Source organism: Sphaeroforma arctica (assembly GCF_001186125.1).
Source record: "Sphaeroforma arctica JP610 unplaced genomic scaffold supercont1.197, whole genome shotgun sequence".
NCBI lineage: Eukaryota > Ichthyosporea > Ichthyophonida > Sphaeroforma > Sphaeroforma arctica.
This window is the reverse complement of record NW_014040361.1, coordinates 106,470-117,197: the sequence shown is the minus strand read 5'-3', so window position 1 is coordinate 117,197 and position 10,728 is coordinate 106,470. Positions and strand designations below refer to the sequence as shown.

At 39.4% G+C, this 10,728-nt stretch overlaps 1 protein-coding gene across 1 annotated transcript; it reads left to right on the top strand.

Moving 5' to 3' along the window:
* Positions 1 to 8,411: 8,411 nt before the first annotated feature.
* SARC_03747 (hypothetical protein) lies at positions 8,412 to 10,257 on the top strand. Its single transcript, XM_014302464.1, has one exon. It carries the CDS (start codon positions 8,455 to 8,457, stop codon positions 10,249 to 10,251), a length of 1,797 nt encoding a protein of 598 aa, XP_014157939.1. The 5' UTR covers positions 8,412 to 8,454; the 3' UTR covers positions 10,252 to 10,257.
* Positions 10,258 to 10,728: the final 471 nt, after the last annotated feature.

The following is a 10,728-nucleotide window of genomic DNA, read 5'->3' as shown; positions in this document are numbered from 1 at the left end:
AAACTTCTTAAGAGCGGCTAACTGATTCTTAAGTTCAGTGTTCTTATCGATCAACTTACTTTTGTGCGATGGCTAGTCTGATTCTGATTCGGGTCGGCTCTCTGAGCTATCCTTCTCATTCTCTCCCTTGAGCGGGTTGTCTCCTTTCATCGTAATTGAAGTTAGATCCTTCTGAATGTTCTCATCAGGATTAGTAGGGATCGTCTTAACCGATCCTTTTACGTCGCTTCTTGGCTTCGTAAACGTAAGCTTCGAAGCAGACGTAATAGTTGGCCCGTGGGCTTGTACTTCAGGGAACTTCTCTCTGAATGGAGTGTCTTCACCCTTATCTGTTGTATTGTTCTGGTTATTAATACCAGTAGCAATGATTTCGGTTACGGATTGATTGTCTTCTTCTGCGGTCGCGTTAAATGCGGCTGGAGAGACGCCGCGCGGCGTCTCTCTACATTCTCTTCTTTTCAGCTCTACGCTTCTTAGAAGGAGTATTGTCTTTCTTGGTCATAAATTTAACTTATGACTGCTAGCTGGTCTCTTAAGGACTAGCTTGGACCAGAAAAATATTGTGGTAGTTTTCTACCTTTACGTTTAAGTAGTCTAAGTAATTAATACCTTTGCTAACTTTAAAATGTGTAAGATTCGGTCTATCATAGCGATATTAACGTCTTAGAGTAATTGAACGCATAGGTAAAGTCTAAGTATCGTGAAATTCAAAGTAAATAAACGAAATGAGTCTTTTAGTAAAGTTAGGTGTGAGGGATTGGAGGCTGAGACATTACCTATATATAATCCTCGCAGTACTGTTTCCGCCGAAGGGATTATATAGTGTTTCGTTGTCGCTCTATTCTGGGGCGAATCCGAGAGACTCATAAAATCCTATCTTTAGAAAAAAGAAAAGAAAAAAAATACTCTTTGTAAACTTCGATGGAAATTACTAGGTTTCAAACTATATTAAACTAAAATACAATTTTGTCAGTTAGGATTTAGCAGTGGTAGATTGTGTAAGAATGATCGGGACTGCCTCTTGTTAAGAGCCTAAATATCCTCGATCACACAGGGCGTACCTCTAGCTGTTCTTTATTGAATAATTTTCACTAGAAGTACTAAGTGTTCATGACCACATGCCTAATTTGTAGATAGACTTAATAACGTAAGTCACGTTAATACATTAGCTGATATAAATAAAGTTCCATCTGAAGAAAAGTCGAAAAAAGAAAAAGACTTATTGGATTTTGGAGATTGGCGGGCGGACCAAAATCTATAAGTAGTAGTTCGGAGATTATAAAATATAGTTTATAATATCCTACATCTACTAATGTCTCAAATAGGTCCAAGTAGATGAGTCATACCAAATACTCAGGCTATTGGAGCCATCAAAGTGAATTTAGAACACTTTGGAAATATTGGAAAAAGAGCTTGTATTAAATTATTCAAAATACAAATAAAAACCAATGTATTATCTCAATTGATCTTGATATTTTAGACTGACCGGAGGCCGTATTTCTACATCTTGCCGTCTTTAGTTATTGTCTTAACCAATAGCTTGCTACTATCAAGAATTACCGACTTAGCCTTCATCAGACTGACACATCTGGTTGGCTGATCGGAGATTCAACTAGGTAATGTTTATAGTCCCTAGAAACCTATAATCGGTTGAGCCATCTCGCTACCGAAGTATTCAGATATGAATAAAATTGGAAAGTAAATAAAGCTCTATTAATAGAACTAGACCAACTCTTTTATGTTTGGTTTTTTACTGAGGCCTTTTAAAGGCCTCATCCATATATCTGATATGTTAAATGGAAAAGGTTTAATTAATAAAACCATTAAAAACTATTTTAGGAAAATTAAGTTCCTCGTGCTATTAAGAGCACATTTAGGAGACTTAAGTTCCTCGTACTATTAAGAGTATATTTAGGAAACTTAAGTTCCTCGTACTATTAAGAGTACGTCTCCAGCATAACCGTAAACGCATTAAGCGTACGAGTTAATGTGCCGAGGAGACCTGCTTGCTGTTGGCATCTCAGTTCGACTTAAGTCGACTGATCTGCCCCTTGTACTTCTGGTTGTCCCTGTGGTCTTATCCACGTTGGGCCTGAAGTAGTTGGTCTATGCGCTTTTGCTTAATCCCAATAAAAATCGCATAGTATGCTACGTCATCAGCATGATGCACAGCATGGGCGACTTTCATTTTATTGGTATAGTTGTCGACCAATTTATTAAGGTCGGTCACTTCGTCAGAGTGGAAATCCTTTGCGGGTTGGTGTAAAGCCGTGCGGTCGAAGCGATTAAACTCGACATCATTCACACGTCTGCGGGGATGATTAATATCCCTTGGCGTCGGAATAACATACCCAGTCTTAACTGGTTTCCGACGATTATCCTCCCAATTGGGTACAAGTGGCGGAGTATATCTCCTTATCTCTCGGTCTATAATACCTTTGAGGACAGGTGACTCACGGCCGGGTGTCAGAACAGGCAAATGATTAGCCTGTTCTTCTGGCAGTAATGCCTCGTACGGTAATCGACGCTGTGCAACTCTGAATCATTTGACTCAGGTGTCGAGCTTGAGTCTTTAGGCATAATTGCCTGTCGACGTTCTGTCCACTTATGTAGGGCTTCAGGAATGCCCGGGGAAACATGATCGCGTCGCTGTGTATGGTTTCCTGATCTTTCTAATTGATCTACATGTTCGACAGTCAAGTCTTTCATAATAGTAGCTACCTGATACTTAAGATCAGCGTATTTAGTAATTAACTTACTTATGTGCTTCAGCTTAGAAGTCTCGGACGTAGATTCGGTTTTGCTACTTGAGCTTGCCTCCTCTTCTGGTTCCATAATAGGTTCCTTCTGAGATTTGTCTTTGTCTCCTTTAAATGGGGACGCCCTCATAATTGGGGACTTTCCTTTCTGATTTTTGTCAGAAGAATTGGTTGAGGCGTTTTGAGACCTATCCCTTGTCTCACTTTTTGGCTTCGTTATTGCAAGCTTTGAAGTTGAGGCAATAGTTGGCCCTCGGGCTCTGTCAGAATGAGTATTCTCCTTAAGCGGAGTGGCTACTTCCTTATCTGTAGCATTGTCCTTTTGACTATAATTGTCAGAGGCAAGTACTTTGGCTACAGTGCGCTTAAATGCATCAGCAGCGGCGTCAGTTACTTTTGCAGCAGTAATAGCTGCGTCAGCGTTAGCGACTTCTCTCTCCATCTTCTTCGTTTCAGCTCTACGCTTCTTAGAAGAAGTGTTGTCTTTCTTGGTCATAATCTTAACTTACGACTACTAGCTTGTCTCTTAATGACTAGCTTAGACAAGAGAAAAAAATGTTGTGGTAGTTAACTTACCTTTACGCTTAAGTAGTCTAAGTAATTAATACTTTTGCTAACTTTAAAGTGTGTAAGATTCGGTCTAATAAAGGCAATACCAATGCCGTAGAATAAATAAACGCGTACGTAAATTCGATATATCGTGTAAATATCGATATAAATATACGAAATGAGACGTTTAGTAAAGTTAGGTTTGCCTCGTGAAAACATCAATACTCTGAGGGATTGTGAGGCTGAGACATTGCCTATATATAATTCTCTCAGTACGGTTTCCGCCGAAGGGATTTTATTTAATGTTTCGTTGTCGCTATATTCTGGGGCGAATCCGAGAGACTCATAAAATCCTATCTTTAGAAAAAAAGAAATAAAATAAAAATACTCTTGACGTCTTTAGTTATTGTCTTAACCAATAGCTTGCCACTATCAAGAATTACCGACTTAGCATTCATCAGACTGGCACATCTGGTTGGCTTATCAGAGGTTCAACTAGGTAGCGTTAATAGTCCCTAGAAACCTATATTCGGTTGAGCCATCTCGCTACCGAAGTATTTAGATATAAATAAAATTGGAAAGTAAATAAAAGCTCTATTAATAGAATTATACCAACTCTTTTATGTTTGGTTTTTTACTGAGGCCTTTTAATGGTCTCATCCAAATATCTGATATGTTAAATGGAAAAGGTTTAATTATTGAAACCATTAAAAACTATTTTAGAAAACTTAAGTTCCTAGTGCTTTTAAGAGCACATTTAGGAGAATTAAGTTCCTCGTACTAATAAGAGTACATTTTGGAAACTTAAGTTCCTCGTACTATTAAGAGTACGTTTATAATTTGCGTACTGCTTAAGAGTACGTTTATGCATAGAGTCTAATGTGGAGGCCTGGGTAATAACACACGGACCTACTGGACCTAAACCCAAAACTCACAGGGTAACCGAGAACGCTTAACTTCTCCGCTTTAGAAACATTAACTATATATTATGTTACTTAATGTTTCGACCCGTTTTTCATTTCTCGCTTTTTTGACCCATAACCCTTGATGTCCTTAGTTATAGTCTTAACCAATAGCTTGCTACTATCAAGAATTACCGACTTAGCCTTCATCAGACTGACACATCTGGTTGGCTGATCGGAGATTCAACTAGGTAATGTTTATAGTCCCTAGAAACCTATAATCGGTTGAGCCATCTCGCTACCGAAGTATTCAGATATGAATAAAGTTGGAAAGTAAATATAGCTCTATTAATAGAACTAGACCAACTCTTATGTTTGGTATTTTACTGGGGCCTTTTAATGGCTTCGTCCAAATATCTGATATGTAAAACGGAAAAGGTATTAATTAATAAAACTATTTAAACCCATTTAGGAGACTTAAGTTACTCGTACTATTAAGAGTACGTTTATAACATAGAGTCTAATGTGGAGGCCTGGCTATTACACCATGCTCTAGTTTCCCATCTTGTATGCTCTAATTCCTCATCTTCCATCCTCTAATTTCTCATCTGCCATGCTCCAATTTCTCACCTTCCATTCTCTGATTTCTCATTCAACGGAACGTCCCTCCATTCTCTGATTTCACATCCAACGGATCTGCCTTCCGTTCTTTTACAACGGTACATTACACACTTCCAGAAGCATTCCGTTCATGTTGTTCAGTGAGTCTGTGAGTGAATACAAGTAATATATGCTAGTGAGACAGGGAATGACACCAGTTTAACAATCAGAATGATATATGAAAGAATATACAGCATACCATACCTGTACATCACAAGCTCTTCTTCCTTCCTTTCATACTCAATCGACAAATCTGAGAAGGGTAAAAACATAATAATAAAAATTATGAGTATAAAGTCATGATTATGAATTGTCATATTTTGTTGTTGATACATTCTTCCGACAGACAATGAATAGTCCATACCTAGTTACACAAAGCCCATGTGCCACACCATGCCGGTTTATTAGGGGCACATCGTTCTTTCTCATTCAATAATGACAAATACTTCTCAACGGCGTATCCCATTTATATATTTCTCCCTTGTGTCGGCTGCACGGTAGGTATTTATAATAATACTATTACTACTCCGTCACTCCGTTATTCTGTAACCCTCTCCGTAGGTATGACAATAAAAACATTTGTGAGAGAGGCAGACTTACTGGTCGCAGGCGAGAGAGGCAGGCATAGTAGTCGCAGTCGAGAGTCGCAGGCATAGTGGTTGCAAGACCCGGTCGCAGGCATAGTGGTCGCAGTCGAGAGTTGCAAGCATAGTAGTCGCAGTCGAGAGTCGCAGGCATAGTGATCGCAGTCGAGAGTTGCAAGCATAGTAGTCGCAGTCGAGAGTCGCAGTCATAGCGGTCGCAGTCATAGTGGTCGCAATCTTAACAAATCTCGAAAAAGAAATTAAGGCTGACGGACCCAAGTCCGCAGGACCCAGCATTCATTATTTTAAAATATAGTTTTCATCATATTTACGTAGCCTTCTCTTGTATAATTCAGAAGGCTATGTTTTCATTCACAAAATTTCAATATTTATTTACATACGTATTTACATTGACATCATAGTCTTCTGAAAATTACACAAGAAGAGAAGGCATTTGTTTTTGAAAAAAACTTCAAGCGGAAAAAAATAAATCAACGAAGATATAATGGTGTAAATATTTTTAAATCAACGACGAGATAATGGTGTCTCCCGAGGGACAATCGGACAGCCAATGACAATCTCAGAGACTCAGACACTCTAAGGACAGAAAAAGGTTCAGAAAACAATTGGGGACAAGTAAAATGGACCAGAGCCGTTTGGACCAATTTGTATTTAGTACCACCAGCATAGAGGGGGAGACTGCGGGTCCTACCACTGTTTGGTGGTTTGTGCCGAAAGTCTGTAAATATGTAAAGTGTAATAAATATCTGTGGACTTCACGACTTTGGAGTTTGGAGTTTGGACTGGTCACTGGACTGAATACTTGTCATACATACTTGATATTAGTGACATATGTTGTGTGAGAGCTTGAGAGTGACTATAAATAATTTAGAGACAGTCACTCACTGGTGACTCGTGAGTGACTTCGTATTCCGTAATCTGTGTCCGTTTCAGACTGTCAGTTCATTGTTCACTGTGGTGGCAGTTTGGGCTGTGTGGCACAGTGCCACGCAGCCACAGTGGGTAGTGGTCACTGGTGACTGATCAGTGACTCAAAAATCTATGGAATGTGGAGTTACTGTTGGGGCTCTGCCTTACCGCATAACCTCATATTGTTATTTTAAAAATAAAAAAAGTTGCAACGCAAATAAATGATCCCTTAAATGTTGTTGAAAATCAAACGTATTTATACTTCCATTTCAATATCCCGTTAGTGGGGCCAAATTCCAGGTCAGGCAATTGGAATATATCATACAAACGATACAAGATTTTTGTCCTGACAACACATTCTGATATCAAATATCGAGACCAAAAATTATAGAATAGGTGAGCTATTCAGGTCACACCATACAGGTCAAACTATACTGAAATACTGTACGTTGCAACGCTAAAAGATAATCCATTAAACGTTTAAAAGTCGACTTTTATATACATGACGCCAAAACGTTAAATATAAATAAGGCTATTGAGTATTGACTGAGGCCCTGATGACCGTGATGAGTCTCTGACTGAGTTACTGCACAGAACAACTGAACACTTCATGAGGCTCTGGGCCACGGGTGGTTTATTTGTGTTTTTTTATTTGAAGTAGAAATCGGCAGACTGTCCTTCTCCCCTATCCCTCTCAAGCTCTCGCTGTGTGTAATTTAAAAAAAAATAGTTATTGTACAGTTGAGTCTAAAATATTTGTTGTTTATTTAAAAAAAATATTACACACACAAACAGTACTGTTTACTATGTACTGTATATATTATGATTATTTTGTATATAAAAAATTGTATAGAACAATTGTTACTCTGCCTGTGGAGTGTGGACTACGGAGTAAGCTGTGAGTGTGGACTGTGGACACGAGATCTGTACAAAACCAGCTTTTGAATATTTTCGTAGTAATTTTTTTCTTCTTCTGAAGGCTATTTATGTTACTGGTTCCGAGTACCATATTTATAATAAAAAACTACTAATAAAGAAAAGTCTAATTTAAAATTAAAAAAAGAAAGAAAGGCTACGGCCATTAGCGGATTTAAAAGCCCTATTTCATTATTTTACTGTCAAACTGTCGGGTGTCGAAACCCTAAAAAGTTTTAGGTAAATCTGTGTCGGCCTGTCGGCCTGTTGTTCTTTTTAGGGGAGGCTATGACTCCTATGAGCTGTCCGCTGAGATTAACTCGCGCAGTCGGCAACGCGGCATTCGGGCTTGTGTGCAGCTGTGAACTGAAGTGTGAAGTAAGAACACTCTTCGGCAGTTTTAGTTGACTCTGTCAGTCTGTCACTCTCCTCTCTCTCGTGGCCAGATCACTGACGCCTGAAAAGTAAATCAGTGATTACTGAATACCGATGGGCATGGCCTCTCTCTCGTCGGGAGTTTGGGACTCGGGAGAGTTCAGTGTTGGTGCTTGAGTGAAACTCTGGAGTCTGGGCCCTGGGAGCTTGGGGCCTTGGGGCCTTGTGCCCGCCTCTTGGGGGTGCATGGGTCTCAGCCTGGGCCTCTGGCCACTGGGGACTGGGGGTGCCACCGTGCCGGTGGATCTCACTGGGTGGGAGGGACACACATATTTTTTTCTTTTCAAAATTATATTTTGGTTATAAGTATCCCAAAAAAACTTGCGTCATAGCCATTCAACCAATATTAATTCCGTTTCGGAAATCTGTAGCGGATCTTTAGATATGTTTTTTTATGCGAAATGCAATTCCTGTTGTTCTCTTGTTGCGCAAATATTTTATCTCCCGCACAAATACTAAATAGATATGTAGTGCTAACTCTGTTTAATTTTTACAAAAAAACAAATGTATGGTTTACTCTAGCAGTTGCCATGCCATTTGACCATTTCTCATGATTTCCCCCAGAAATAAATACTGTAGCCGGTTCTGCGATATGAAAAAAGCACGTTCGCGTATGCAGAATTGAAAGTATATAAAGTAATGTCTCCAACGAAAATACGAGCACATTTACAAATATATTCAGCAACTAGCCAATTGCTATTGCATTGTAAAATTTAAATCATGTCTACTAATCTCAGCCTGGCAAGTCTTATAGCAGTCTTAAGCGCCGTGAGTCTTACCACAGGTAGATCATTACAATCGCCAACGTTCACTATTGAGGCTAGAATATTGAGTGAAGACAACGCAGCAACAAAGTACAGTCTTAGTGATAAATTCTTTAAAAACGGAGAAACGGGAAAGGTCTACAATTGGATCAGGCCAGGCCAGATTGGATTTGTCGATGAATTCGGGGAAGAACTCTGTCTATCGTTATTACATGACGGTACAAATAACTACATTGGAGTCGACTCGTCATCTGCAACCAAATCTAAATGCGAAACCACATCAGAGCGTTGGGAAACATTCGCTGTAAACAAAAGCGACAGCAGTCTAGAGGAACCGGTTATTTTGCTGAACGATGTCACAAGCGGACAGTGCGCATACCTAGCTACGAATTCAGAAGGGAAAACACAGAATGAGAAGTACTATCTTGGACTAGGAGACTGCGAGGCATCCTATCTGGCAAACTTGATTCTGGCTATAGACAACGATTTAAGCACAACTCTTTCAGCAACTCCTTCTCCAACTCCGTCTCCGAAGCTCAAAACTTCAGTGCACCAGGTTTGCGATTGTAACGATGGCGTATACTATGATAACTCTTGCTACGATACACTAGAGAACGCGTTTGATGATTCCACGGACGGCTCAATTATACACGTAGGGGGTGCCGTAGTGGAGGTATCGGAAACGATAGAGTTTGATACGAGTGTGACTTTGCAGGGTCACGCGTGTGATAGCGCAAACAAAAGGGCGAAGATCGTGGCTGTATCGAGCTTCGAGACAAAAACTGGTGCAATGTTCGTGGCAACCAACCCTAGCAAACAGGAGGTTGTTCTGAAGGATCTAGAAATCACCAGTGAATCCGAGGGCCAGTATGTGGCCGCATTCCACTCCCTCAGCAAAACTGATCTGGGGGGTGAGGGTAAACGACAAAAAGTGCAGCTTCTCTGTACCAACATTCACATTCACGATATGCAGAGCGAAGAGTCAGGAGTTGGTATTTTCCTTATTGGGACTTATGAATTGGTAGTGGACGATGAGTGTTTGTTTGAGAATCTACTCACCACCACAACAGATCGAGACAGATGGGCCGGAGGCCCAGCCATCGCTGTCATCAGTCTCCCAGAATCAGGTACTTTGGACATAGCCGGTCAATTTACAAACAATAGAGCGTACTTCCCAAGTCCTGGCACTGAACATGCTGGCGGCGGTGCGCTCTACTTGGATTGGATGGCAGGGAGAGTGAATATCACAGCTCGATTCAACGGTAACCAGGCCAATCAAGGAGGTGCAGTTCAAATTCAAGCTATTCTTGGTACTTTTACCGACAACGGAGTTTACACGAAAAACATAGCCGCCGAGGAAGGCAACGGCTCGAGATTTGGAGCTTTAGGCTGTATCAAACTTTACAGCGGTGCGACCTTTGTACTCAAAGGCTCGTATATTGACAACATATCTGAAGGTCGAGGAGGCGTTGTAGGTACAAACATACACATGGAAGGTAGTCTATTCATGCTACAGGGTACCTTCAAGAACAATAGAGCTATGAATGACGGCGGTATTTGGGGTCGGTGGTCCAGCACAACCCTTAAAGGGAAAGTGGTGATAGACATTGGCGCCACGATCGTTGGCAATATAGCAGAAGGTGATAACAACAACAGCGGTGTGTTCAATGCTGTCACGTCGGACGAAGGAAGTGTCAGTATGTCTTCATCCGAATGGGAGAGGCGCACTACGAGCATGATTTTAAACCCCTAATGCGAGCATCTATAAAGTAATAATAAATTAGTCAAGTATATGTAGGAAAAAAATATATAAATAGCATCGTAAATTTCAGTACACGCGATATACATTGTCATACAAAAAAAGAAATACATATGCAAATCCGCCTTATATATATATATATATATATATATATATATATATTATAGTGTATATATATATATATATTATATAAATACAATATATATATATATATATATATATAAATGTATATATATACATATACATTCACATATATACATACAAACATATACACAGACGCAGACACAGATATATATATATATGTAATTATTTATTTTTTATACATACATGAATACATTCGTGTATATATATATAAAACAAACACACACACACACATATATATATATATATTTATATATATATACATATGCGTATTCATGTACATATATATATATATATATATTTGTATATATACACATATATATATATTTG

Coding starts and splice junctions, on each gene's coding strand:
- SARC_03747 (XM_014302464.1), top strand. CDS start 8,455: ATGTCTACTAATCTCAGCCTGGCAAGTCTTATAGCAGTCTTAAGCGCC.